The sequence below is a fragment of the Vipera berus genome (assembly GCF_964194415.1).
Source record: "Vipera berus genome assembly, chromosome: 1".
NCBI lineage: Eukaryota > Metazoa > Chordata > Lepidosauria > Squamata > Viperidae > Vipera > Vipera berus.
The window spans coordinates 315021053-315035415 of record NC_138202.1 but is presented as its reverse complement, the minus strand read 5'-3'; the positions used below and the strand labels follow the sequence as shown (position 1 = coordinate 315035415).

Here is a 14363-nt window from a genome sequence, read left to right as displayed (position 1 = left end):
TGAGGCCTTCCAAACAAGGATGGGGTGTGCTGTTTAAAGAATGGTGTAAGCTGCCTTGGAAAAAAGGCCTGTGCACTGAAGCAGCATTGCCTCACACAGAGCCGGGCAAATGTGTCTCATGAGCATCAGGAGGAAGATGATTTAAGGTCAGCCAAATGCAGCATAACCTGTGGATTCAGGATAGCAAGGGCTTGGGCCCATGGCATTGGGGTGGCTGGCCCAGAGCAGGGTTTGGGGCACACTCAGCAGCAGCACTGGGGTTAAACAGAAACCCGGAAGCAATGCAGCCAACTGGGATTATTGAAAGCCTGGGCCTCTATTTCAGTACTGTCGCCAAGGAATGTCACTGTGCAGGACAGCCAAAAGAGCAAGTGAGGGGAGCTGAAGTGCCCCTGCACTTGTAAGTATGTGCAGGCTACCAAGTACCCAAATTCTGATCATGTGACCATGGGGACACTGCAATGGCTATAACTTTGAGGACTGGATGTAAATACCATTCATTCAGTGCCACCATAATTTCCAGTGGTCACTGAACAAATAGTTATAGCTCAAGGTCTAACTATAAAGAACATACCATATCCTAGACCCCTAAATTACACAAAAAGAAAGCTGAGATGGGGAGACAGATTAAGAAGGAAAAGGTAGTGGCAGATTTTTGTACTAATCTGCTTACCAAGCTCATGTAAATGCATTCCATTGAAAATCTTTAGGGCTACACTGATGAATTTTCAATTCCCCAGGCAGATATAAAATCACTTGGATCTGTTCTTAGTTGGAGACCAAACATGATGCAGATCTCTGGGTATGCTTGGGGAATGTTCTTACCCAGTTATCTGAGAACAGTTTGAGCCTATTGGACCTGAAGAAATGGACATAGTCCCTGGGATCTATGTCCCACCTGGCCGACATGCTAATTGGTCTTAGCAAATGTTAATGCATTCTTAATATAGATGATACCTAGGTGTATATCTCCATCCTGGGTGAAGTAATATGGATGTTGCCACTTCATACTGCTTGGAGACTGTGGAGGACTGGAGGGGGAACAACAGGTGAACTGAACCCTGGTTAATAAGGAGTGGCTGTGGGTATGGTACATCTAAGGTATACATTTTTGGTCCTGCATGGGGTTGCACTGCCCCAGATGGACTCAGTATGCAAACTGGGTTCTCCTGGACTCAACTCCTGTGCAAGGAGCAGGTGGTGGTTGTGGCTAGGAGTGCCTTTCACTCAACTTCATCTTATGTGCCTGGATCAAGAAGTTCTTTCATACATTAGTCACCTCCCATATGAACTATTGCAATGTGTGCTACATGGGCACCCTTTTAACAAATCCAGAAGCTGCAACTGGTTCAAATCTTGGTGATACAAACAATCCTGGGCATCCCTAAGATTACACATATAACATATCTGCTATGCAAGGTGTATTGGATGCAGTTTACTTCTGGGTTTAATTCAACGTATTGGTTATCATCTTTACAGCATTTCATGGTATGGGACCAGGTTACTCGAGGAACTGTCTTGTCCCATTTACATCATCCTATCCTCCCAGTTGCGCATCCCATTAATTAAAGTATTTTGCCTAGCAGGATCCAGGAAGAGACCCTTTTCTGCTGTTGCCCCACCTTCTGAAATATCTTATCCCCAGAGGTAATGTGGGCCTCTACTCTTCTGGACTTCAGAAAGAATGTTAAGACTTTATTTAAGACTTCCCCATTAGCATGGGAGCCAAAGATTGTTAAGCAATCCTGGGGATGGCTGGTGTTGTCAGAATATACTCTCTTTAACTTTCTAACTTTTAATATTGTAACTCTTTCAATTCTGTTTTTAATTTATGCTTTTATATTCTGACATGTTTTTTTTTTGTAAGCTGCCCAGTCACTTAGGTAATATGGGAGGTATAGAAATGTGATAAATAAAAAGACAGACAGACATACAGACAGATAGCATAAGATATACCTTTTAGCAGCAGATGAGAGGGTTTTTTTCCCAGCAATCGGGATAGATGGACTACGATTATTTTTTCTGTTTCCCGTGCTTCCATTGGTGATGCAGGACAAAGAGACAGCTTCACGGAGAGCAGGCTGACCTAAACAAATATAGTAAGAAAATAATCTGAAGCAGTTTTCACAATAATTATCTGATTTTAAATAGGGTTTATTGCACTGAAGATCAATTTTGACAGGACATTTTCTTTAAAAAAAGAACTGCACAATTAGTGTATATATAGCAGTTGTTAGTCAACAATTGCCCGTGGGCAGAATTTAAGTAAATACTGTCATTTCAAAATTTGTTTGAATCAACAAAACATGATTTGGAATAAAAGTTTTAATTTATTTTTCCCTTTCATTTTTCAGGAACAAAATCTTTTCCTAGTGCAGTATAAAATGAGGTTATTTTGAACTATTAGTTTACATGGAAAAATCTTTGAATTGGTTGACTAGATCTTAATATGCAATTGACGTGCAAATGGAAAACTCCAAAGATATATTTTAGGAGTAGAACGAAACCAATGGCATCGGATTATTTAGATGTCTTTTATGATTACAATAAATAATGTATTTTAAAATAATGGGATATATACCTATTACGTTCAGAAAAAATACATAGTTGCAGTTAATTAGCAGAACATCTTTTCAGACTGTTAATGTCCTGTTGGTTACCTGGAACAGGTTACCCTGTTTTTGATTATCCTTTTCAATCTGCTTTAAAACAACTTTACAGAAAACTATAAAAGCAGCAAGGTAGATGATTGGAATACAAACAACAATTCAGTAACACAGCACGGAGCTCATTTGAAGCCTTATATTAGGGCAGGACATGCAAGAAAGAAGTCATTTATTTTGCATATATTGAATTGGCAAACTCACATCTAGCAGAGATTTCCCAGATTAGGATTTAAATCTGTCCAATTTAAATTTGCTTCCAGAAACTTTTCTGTGATATTTTTACCAATATGCTGTATTTGCTGATAATTTGTTTTCATAGCTGAGCTAACCCGGACAGCAGACTCAGATAAGGGGGTACACTTTTTAAGTCCTGAAGATATGGATAAGCTGCTTGTGGAAGCACTGTTTACCATCAATCCTTTGGGTCTTTGCTTAATGTAGCTGATTTCATCATGAATGGAAATGATTAGAATATTGAACATATGTTATTCATGCCTCACGGAGGGAGAGAGGACAACTCCACGTTTAAAGGAGGAAATGAATAATTAGACTGTTAAAAGGTTTTCCTTTGTTAGTAGATAATCTACAAGATTCTGTGGTTGAGAAGTGATAGAAAAAATGATACCAATTATCTTCAAAAGTTCTAAGAGTAGAAATATATCCATTTCAAACTGCCTTTAAGCAGTCTCTGAGATTGAGATGGTTTAGTAGTTGGACTGACAGATGGTATTCAAGGATTACAGAGTATGACTGTGTTGTCACACAAATTATTTCTCTCAGGGGCTTTCAATACTATTAACTATAATCTCCTTTTGGATAGTCTGGAATTTGGGAATGGGGAATTGAATTGCAATGATATCGTTCATACACTATACCTCCTCAAACAGGAGTAGATACAGGAGTTCCTCAAGGCTCCATCTAATCGTCAATGTTTTTAACAATTACATGAAACCATGATGTGAAATTATCAGAAGAATTGACACAGGATATTACCAATATGATAATTATACTCAAATCTATTTCTTCATTATATCATTCACCAGCTATGGCAATCTCTCTCTAAATTCTGTTTGTGGGAAGTACTGGTTTCAATGAAAGATAAAGCTTATTTTCATTCAAAAATTCTATACCAGCCTTTATAGTGCTCTTAATGAGCTGTTTTGTGTCAAATTAATTTTATTTATGTATTCATTTGAAATAGATTTTACTGTATTGTTGAAATAATAATAATAATAATAATAATAATAATAATAATAATAATAATAATAATAATAATAATAATAGTAGTAGTAGTAGTAGTAGTAGTAGTAGGAAGGGACCTTCCTGCCTAGGCAGGAAACCCTATACCACAGGTCTGCAACTCCGGAGCCGCATGCGGCTCTTTCAGTCCAAAAAAAAAAAAGTGGGACTAAAAAAGTTCAACCAATCAATTCAAATATGCAGGGTAGGTGCATATCTCGCCTTGGCTCCACTCTTCCGTCAAACCCTGTTCTGCGCATGCGGGCATGTACACGCAGGCACACGCATTTTTTTGCGGCTCCCAGTTTTTCCTTTTGTGAGGGAACCGGTTCTGAGTGGCTCTTTCACTGTTTCAGGTTGCTGACCCCTGCCCTATACCATTTCAGACAAATTGCTGTCCAGTCTCTTCTTAAAAACTTTGTGTTGGAGCATTCACAACTTCTGGGCAGGTTGTTCCACTGATTAATTGTTCTGTCAGGAAATTTCTCCTTAGTTCTAGGTTGCTTCTCTCTTTGATTAATTTCCATCCATTGCTTCTTGTCCTGCTTTCATGTGCTTTGGAGAATAGCTTGACTCCCTCTTCTTTGTGGCAATCCCTGATATATTGGAACACTGTTATCATGTCACCCCTAGTCCTTCTTTTCATTAAACTAGACATACCCAATTCCCACAACCGTTCCTTATATGTTTTAGCCTCCAATCCCCTGATCATCTTTGTTGCTCTTCTCTGTACTCTTTCTAGTCTCAACATCTTTACATCGTGGTGACCAAAACTGGATGCAGTATTCCAAGTGTGGCCTCACAAAGGCATTATAAAGTGGTATTAACACTTCACTTGCTCTAAACAAAAACAAAAAAGACTAAAATCAGCAAAATAAGGATGTTAATTGTGAATGATTGTATTGGGGAAAATGGAATGGATTTTGGAACTAAACCTGCCCAGAAAGAGCAGTGTCCAATCTGAAAACCGTCCTGATCCTAGTCTCACCTGGTATAATCTTCAAAAAGAATGATCTCAGACCAATGGTACATTAGCCAGTAGCCTGCAGCTGCATTACTGATGTATATCTTATATCAAAGTACTTTGGGGAATAGTACAAAGTTTAATATGTGGTAGATAAGTTAATCTCTAGGATACTAAGAGAGACTGTACTATATTGTTCTTACACAGTTGCACTGGCTTCCCTTGACTTGAACCCGTAGATCTTTAGGCTATGTTGTTGTTAGTTGCGAAGTCGTGTCCGACCCATCGCGACCCTATGGACAATGTTCCTCCAGGCCTTCCTGTCCTCTACCATCTTCTGGAGTCCATTTAAGCTCACGCCTACTGCTTCAGTGACTCCATCCAGCCACCTCATTCTCTGTCGTCCCCTTCTTCTATTGCCCTCAATCTTTCCCAGCATTAGGCTCTTCTCCAGTGAGTCCTTCCTTCTCATTAGGTGGCCAAAGTATTTGAGTTTTAGCTTCAGGATCTGGCCTTCTAAAGAGCAGTCAGGGTTGATCTCCTCTAGGACTGACCGGTTTGATCGCCTTGCAGTCCAAGGGACTCGCAGGAGTCTTCTCCAGCACCATAATTCAAAGGCATCAATTCTTTGGCGCTCAGCCTTTCGTATGGTCCAGCTTTCACTGCCATACATTGCAACTGGGAAGACCATAGCCTTGACTATACGCACTTTAAAGACCACATATAGCCTAAAGAATCTTGCAGACTTGCAAGATTCTTTAGGCTATATGTGGTCTTTAAAGCTCTTTGGGGCTTTAGGCATAAGAGTATCTTTTTTCTCTGTGATCCTCAATCCTTATTAAAAGGTTAACCTATGGTGCCCATTTGTCTGGTGGAGGACTTGTGACCAGAATAATTATGTGCCATGTTAATCTGAATGACTGCCTTCTCAATTATTGCCTCTTTTTAATATGCTGCCTTAGTACAAAGGGGAAACTAAAAGAGGGGAGAATCACTTTCAGACTTGCAAGATTCTTACAATAAAGTTAGTCTGTGTTACAACTCAAGGTTTCTGTTTCTTGTCTGCCTTCTTGAAGGGCTAACATTTAGGTAGCTATAACAGAACTATAAAGGTCTATTTCTGGCTTTTAATAATATTTTGAAGATATTAAACTATAGATCATTTTAATTGGAGAACAATAGCAATAATAATAAATGTCCTGCACAATGCTTTACATTGGCTAAAGTCAAAAGGACTTGACTCAGTTATGACTCATTTATGCCATTCATTTGAGTGGGTCAACTCCAAATGCAATAAAACCTGGATGCTACTCATAATCTTTTTATACATGAAGTGTAAAATCTCTGCCATCTCTCTCCAGAGCTTTACATTAGCAATCTATTTCAAAAAGTAGTCAAAATTTGTAATTTTGGCCAGAAGATATCTATTATTTCATCAATTTATTTCTAATTTCTGCTTCAATAGCATTTACACCTTGGACCCAAAATGGATAATTTATTGGCATATATGTATTAGTACATACATTTATTTCCATAATAATTATAAAGAAAAGTAGTATGTATATGTAAGTATGTATATATGTATATGTGTGTGTGTGTATATATATATATAATGTATATATATGTATATGTGTATATGTGTGTGTGTGTGTGTATATATATATATATAAAGGGACGCGGTGGCTCAGCGGGTTAGGATGCTGAGCTTGTCAATCAGAACGTCGGCAGTTTGGCGGGTCGAATCCCGAGTGCCGCGTAGCAGAGTGAGCGCCTGTTACTCGTCCCAGCTTCTGCCAACCTAGCAGTTCGAAAGCACGTAAAAATGCAAGTAGGAAAATAGGGACCACTACGGTGGGAAGGTAACAGCGTTCCGTGCGCCTTTGGCATCTAGTCATGCTGGCCACATGACCACGGAGACGTCCTCGGACAAACGCTGGCTCTTCGGCTTTGAAACGGAGATGAGCACCGGCCCCTAGAGTTGGAAACGACTAGCACGCATGTGCGGGGGAACCTTTACCTTTACCTTTTATTCATTCATTCATTCATTCATTCATTCATTCATTCATTTATATATCAGCTATTCTACTACACTTGGTATGCATGTTTTTAATTTAAGGGATCAAGAAATACAGTATGTATATAGGGGGGAAATGAAAAAAAGCAAGTGTAAAAGTTAAATAATGGACAAACTTTAGGAAGATATTTTCTAAAGAAAATTTTTTCCCTATCTAAAAGTCAGATGGATTCCTGTGAAATTAATTCACCATTCAAGACTGCTCCATTGTATAAAGTGGATTAAGGGCATTTTTGCCTAAGTGCAACTGAATGTTATTAACAAATTAATTTTTTTATCCATCCAGCGCCCAGAACAAGGGCATTGTTTTCTCACATTTAACAGCTGTAGAGAAATAGTAATCTGAAGCAGGACTGCTGTAAACATGGACAGCAATAAAAAGCTTTCTCCATCCCCAACAATCCATTTCAAGACTACTGTTTCCCCAGAGATAAAAATAGTTTATATTCATGGATTCTGTAGTAAAATCTTTAGCATTCATAAACTGTAAAAAGAAAGAGTTCAAATAAAGCTCAATGGGATAAATTAATCTATATATAAATAGATGCATATTACTTATTTAATATTCATGAAAGCATATAAAAATAATATAAAGCTGTTGTTTAAAAAAATAGCAAAACAGAACATTAAAAATGCGAAACCAAACAACCAAAGCATATCCATAAAATACTAGAAGATAACCAAGAATGCAAGTGCTAGTTTATCCTACTAAAAAAAATGTATACAGTACTTATTTGTGGAAACCAGAACCTATTTGAAGGGAGCGAGAATATTTTACAATGAAAATGCTGTTTCATGTATTGATCTACTGAGTTTAGACAACAGGGCTTACCCAATGAATTCATCCAAAAGAATAGGGTCATTAAGGTACTCTGATTGTAAGAGAAAGTGCTAAAAATTAAATCCTGCATGCTTGAGCTGGAAATGTAAGGACTGTCATCAGCAACTTGATGGCAAAACATGTTTAATAATGCTTAAACAGATTGGTTTGCTTAAAGCAGGGATGTCAAACTTGCAATGTCACGTGACTTTTTTTCCATTGCCGGCAATGGGGTGGGCGTGGTTTCGCCATGACGCATCTGGCCTGCAGGCCAGCAGTTTGACACCCCTGGCTTAAAGGAAGGAACCAAATGTGCTCCACAAAATTTTGATAAAACAATACTAAGTTTTATAGTATTTTTCAAATAATAGCTCAGAGTAGAATCTTAACAGATGGGCTGCCAATGATATACACATTCTTCCAAAACAAAGAATAACATTTTCTTTATTTGAAATATTAAGCATTTTCATTATTAGGCCATACTATTTTTACATGCTGTTAAAAATGCCATTATTGCAGTTTTTCAATGAGATTTTGAACCTCTCAGTAAATGAACAGTTCTCCCCACCTAGTATAACTAAAATGTGTAGTTCCAGTGTTCTGTAGAAATGTGAATACGTGTGCTTTGCAGGCAGAAAAAAGAGTTGTGCAAGGATTCAGTATTGTTGCTCTTTCCAGAGCAAGTTCTCTCTGGCTATTCATCTACCTATCTTAATGTACTGGGCATGCAATCATATTTCCTATAACCAATGATATTTCCTATAAAACTGTAAGTTAAATTTTAACAGTCCTTTACACTGTTACTGGATAAAGCAGAATTTGTTGGGTTTTTCCTCGACTTTTATTTTCACACTGAAAACAATACTGTTGAGGGCTACTTGCAGTTTTCAATGTAATTTCATATCTTGATCATTTAAAAACATATGTAACTCAACTTAGTTTTTTGAAAAGCAAGAAATTGAGTTAAAACTAATCTATATTCTTGCAAATACACTCAACGCTTCACTACCAACAACATGCAGTATAATAATAATTTTAATTTCTCCAAGTTTCTTTCCCCAAATAGCAATGAATTCCTTGTTGCCTTTCTCTGCTATAAGTCACTATTCCAAAGATTACCCAGTCAAGAAAAACTAATACTTAGTGAAGCAAAGGGACACCGGATCATGAAATTTCTGTATCATCCACAATTAAAAGTCTTATACATTAGTAAAGAAAACTTCACTGTTTTAAAAGGTCATTTCAGATGATTAAGCATCTTTACTGTGTCACTGACATTCGCATAGAGAAGCCAACCATTTTAAAGGCAAGCTATGTGGCAAGGTCAACTTTATTTGCCCCAATGATACGTATTTCCATGAATCAATACAAATGAATAGCTCCCTTTATGCATGTGGCTGCTATAGAGGGCATTCTAAGTGCCAAATGCAGCTGAATTGCCTGAAACAACTACAACAGACCATCACTCTTCCCCTATAAAAAACAGATTAATGGTAGGGTGCATATCGAATACAGACATAAATTGCCTCAACAGCAGTCACTAATATTATTTGACTCAGGACTGGAACCAGATTAGAGCTGAATATGAAATGGGTTCCTATGTATAGGTAATTAAGATTAATCAAACTGTGAGACATCAAAAAGGTGAAAACACCTTCCATAGATAATGAATTCCATCTCTATTTCCTAGAATAGTATCTGCCAAATTCAAGAGATAATTCATTAAAGCTCTGTCAAATATCTGTGTGAATAAAAGATAACTTATATTCAGATAAAATCCTCCATAATTTTCTTTTTTTTTACAGGCACATAATCGGGAAGACAAGATTATCTTTATTAATAAAGCCGAAGAATGATGAAGGGAATTTTTACAAAAATGTATCAAACAAAATTACTGAATAAGCAGAGCTTTTAAATGAAGCTAATTTTATTATTTAAAAACTACAGCAGGTCAAAGATAAAAATAATAAAAATGATGATAGCAGAATAAACATGCTAAAAGATGATTGTTTGTATTTGAGCTATCTTTGTAATGCATGTTTCAAAGAAATACTAACTAATCTTGGTCCAAAACATGGAAAAGATAACTGGCTAGTAATCCAAATCCAAATGATAGACATTTTTGAATAATGTTATTAATATTTGTTTCAATGTAAATATTCCAAAAGTTGCAGTTTTACCAACAGAAAAGAATATATGTAGCTCTGGGTTAAACCATGGAGTCCTTGGTGTTCTTTTGAGTTGTGTTGCTTGCTTAGATGATTCATTAGCCGATTAGGTAACATCTTCAATGTTAGAAGGCAATGGGGTTTGGTCTGTCTTTATACACAACAGCTTGCCCTGTCAGCATCTTGTGTGCATGTGTGTTCTTTTTTCCTTGACTTTCTTGATTAATCTGTTGTTTAAGTGCTTGTTTCTCTGAATTGGTAGTTCCATTATTAGGGTATTGTTTATTACTTGTTTGTCTGATGTTAATCCTGGTATTAATCCCCATTTAGGTACTGATTGCTGGTAAGGAGGTATTCTGGTATTTTTGTTTCCTTTTTAGTTTCTTTTGGATGGCGTGTAAATGTTTATCTCCATGTGCCTGTTGATGGCATATCTGTCTGAGTGCCAAGCTTCCAGAAATTTCCTAGCATTTTGGTCTAGGACAGGAGTCTGCGGCCCAATGACAGGCTGTGGGACAGGCTGGCTAGTGCGCGCACACACCCCTACTCGAGCTAGAGCCCGCAGACCCGTTTGTGAATACGTACAGCGGTAGCAGAGGCAGCGGCTAGTACATGCGTACATTTGCAAACGGGCTGCTAGTGCTGTGTGAGTTGTGTGGCCTGTTCACGCATCCACGCGACGCTAGCAGAGGCAGCAGCTAGCGCATGCACAAACGGGGCTGCTAGCGTTATACAGGTGCGCGGCCTTGTTCACACGCACATGTGCTCGCGGGCAAATTTCCCACCTGCTCCATTCCCCTCCAGGCCGCCAGCATAAAAAGATTGATGATCTCTGGTCTAGGATGCTCAGTTTTCCAGTTGAAATTATGTCCATCTGTTGTGAAATTAAGGAGATTCCATCATGTCTTTTGCTAGTTGGTGTTCATGGATACATTCTGCTAGTCTTCTGGCTCTCTGTCCTACATAATGGCTGTTACAAATCTTATATTGTAATGTATATTGTAGATGACTTTTATTTTTTTTCTTGAGTTACTGGGTAACTCAGATCTAATTTTGGCATACCTCTAAAGCAGGTGTGTCAAACTGCTGGCCCACAGACCGGATGCGTCATGGTGAAACTGCGTCCACCCATTGCCGGGAATGGGGGAAAAAGTCCCAATACCTTGCAACACACCCCTGCTCTAAAGTAAACATTGCTCAGATTGTAAAAAAAAATAGCAGTTGGTGTTTAATATGCTATCTTCTACATCTACTAGGTCTATCAGCTGCTGCATTTCCCACATATTTTCAGTGTTGCTTGACACCAATTCTAAAATTTCTGAAATAGTCTGATACTTCTTTAATTAATAACCCAAAACAGTTATTATACTTCTATATTTTCAAATGAGAATTCTACTATAACAACTGACAATAATAAAAGGTGTTAAAATACTGTAAATGGCTCTTAAAATAACACAGCAAATTTTATAAGAGCAATCTTGCTACATGTCAAGTGCACTTACTTTCTTCTTCAAGAAACTCATTTTCATTTTTGCTTCCCCTTTATTAAACAATATACAAATACTAACAAGTAGTTACCCTCATTAATCATCAGAATTTGTTCACCAATGTTCGATTAAATTAAAAATATCCAGCTACTCTCAGTCCAAATATTAATATTGCAAACTAAACAGTAGTAGAAGTATAAAATATAAATGATATAATTCACTTCCATATACGAAATGGATTATGATGTTATTGTGGCTAAAGAAAGCAAGTTAGTCATGAATGCTATCACCAAGGAAAAAAAATAGCTAGGCAAGCTTTGGAAATCAAACAGGCCAATTTATTAAACCTATCAACTTGCTCAGTAGCTTTTTTCCTCCATGTATATATGATCCTCATTATATGCAAATCTCAAGCTTTACATATTATATATATTTTTAAAAAAGATTAAACCAACTATGTGTAAACTTACATACCCATCTCTCCTTTTTCTCTCTCCCACTCTCTCACAAATATATGCACATGTCCAAATGTGCATTTTTAAATTTTTTCTCTATAGAATGTTTTTTTAAAAAATAGTAGTCCTCATTAGGACTATAGCAAAAGCATATTAAATTTTATTTTTCCCTTTTCCTACAGCTGACCATCAGGCTTAAAACATGCCATAAAAATGAACAGCATTCCATGCAAGCGGGTGAATGTTTGAAGTACCTCAACAAGGAAATTCAATGATTATATATCAGCCACTCATAATACATCAGTGATACTATATCAGTATCGGTATCACCCATCTGATACTTCTGTTCCTACACACTTTCATCCCCATATACATAAGACTTCAATTTAAATGAACCTTTGTAGTATACTGTACTTAATACTTTTTAGGGCATCGGGTTTGAATTCATTTTAAAGCATTTTAATGCTTTAGGAAAAGTAGAATAAAACATGGGCAATAATGTACAAAGAGTTTCTTTTCTTTTTTACATGCTTGCAAATTATTTCCTTGATTTGCTATTTGGAGGGGTAGATTCATGAATCAAGTTAGCAGTAAAGAGGAACTAGCATCCAGAAGTGGTATAATTTTCTTAGTAAACGATTTCTGCGAAAAACTATTTTCTGTTTCCACTATGTCACTAACTTTAGAATATCCCCAGTGAGAACTGGGGCGAGAATTTTTTAAAGTCATTTTACAAGAAATAAAATTTCTTGCCATTGCTATTGATGTAAGGTGAAACAGCTGCCTGTTTAAGACTATCTTTGCAAAAGATATCTATTTTTAAATTTCTAGACAAAGGCAAATTACTGTTTTCTTTTTTCTCTTAATCCTATCCCTTGGTTAACTGCAAATGCTTCTCAAGACATTAGTAGAAAGGTCAGTTTTTTAGTGAAATGCATGCTTTAGTTGTCAATAATCCAAAGTTTAGTCTACATACAACATGGAAAAAAATCTCTACTTAAAGGGTAGGAAAGATATAAGATTGTTAGATGGCAGCAAAGATTTCTCTGCATTTTTTTTTGCTGCCATCAAGTTTTTTGGATTTTTGCAGTCCAGATCTGAAACCGTTAGGAAAGCCATTGAAAAGATGTTGTTCATACTCCTATATTTTCAACAGGAACAGCAGCAATGTGGAAATAATAGTTAGTTCTTAGACAACCTCTCTCAATCCCGCCAAGACTGAGTGGCTGTGCATACTGGCATCTCGGACTAACCAGTTCATTCCACCTTTAATGATGGGGGGGTGAGGTGTTACCCCCCGTCGATAGGGCCCGCAACTTGGGCGTCCTCCTGGATTCACGGTTCAGTTTCGAAGACCATATAGGAGCCGTGACCAGGGGGGCTTTTGCCCAGCTTCATCTGGTGCGCCAGTTGCGGCCCTACCTGGACCGAGATGCCCTACGCACAGTCAGTCATGTGCTCGTGACCTCCAGATTGGACTACTGCAACGCTCTCTACATGGGGCTGCCCTTGAGGACCACTCGGAGGCTTCAGCTGGTGCAGAATGCAGCCGCGCGGGTTGTAATGGGGGTTTCCCGATACTCCCATGTAACACCTCTGCTCCGCGAGCTGCATTGGCTTCCGGTTGCCCTCCGGGTGAGATTCAAGGTGTTGGTGATGACCTATAAAGCCCTAAATGGCTTGGGTCCAGGATACCTGAGGGAACACCTGCTGCTGGCATCAAGCTCCCTTCGTCCTGTGCGCTCCCACAGGGAGGGTCTTCTCAGGGTACCGCCGGTAAAAGATTGCCGGCGGATAACACCCAGGGGGAGGGCCTTCTCTGTGGGTGCGCCTGCCCTTTGGAACCAGCTGCCCGTAGAGCTTAGGACTGCCCCTGACCTTTGCTCATTCCGCCGGGACCTGAAGACTTGGCTCTTTGAGCTTTCTGGCCTGGACTGAGAGTATTAATTGGGGTTTTAATTGGATTTAAATTGGGGTTTTATATTTTTTATATTTATTCAAGGTCTAAATGTAATCATTTTAACTGTTCTTAATTTTTGTAATTGTTGTATTGTTATTTTAAAAACCTTGTGAACTGCCCTGAGTCCTACGGGAGAAGGGCGGTATATAAGTCTAATAAAGATAAAGATAAAGATGTCATCAAACAAATTTTTTTGGAGTTAGTAGAATTCATCTCAAATCGTGACCCAATTAGAACATTTTATAACAATTAAACATATTGTTCTTCCTGAAGGATACTGATTTTATATTTTTATAAAGACTCAAAATGAATTCATATTCTCAAAATTATGACAAAGAAAAAATAGTGATTATTAGAAATGCAATGTACCTTATTGTTTTTTGATAGCACTACTCATGTTTCACATACTAAACAATTCTGTCAAATGATCAGTACGATGAATGAACCTTTACTGTCAAAGTACAACCATGTATACATTGAGATTGGCTGAGCCTCCCTTTGTGCCCCCACCACAACTCACAGTGGCAATA

At 37.8% G+C, this 14363-nt stretch overlaps 1 protein-coding gene across 2 annotated transcripts in view; it reads right to left on the bottom strand.

The window, feature by feature from the left end:
- Positions 1–14363, bottom strand: part of EML4 (EMAP like 4) — a 156151-nt gene that overhangs the window by 59900 nt on the left and 81888 nt on the right. For both annotated transcript variants that reach the window (XM_081315099.1, XM_081315100.1), the window contains exon 3: positions 1957–2086. In XM_081315099.1, coding sequence (XP_081171225.1) covers positions 1957–2086 — 130 coding nt within the window. The remainder of the gene's footprint in view (positions 1–1956; positions 2087–14363) is intronic.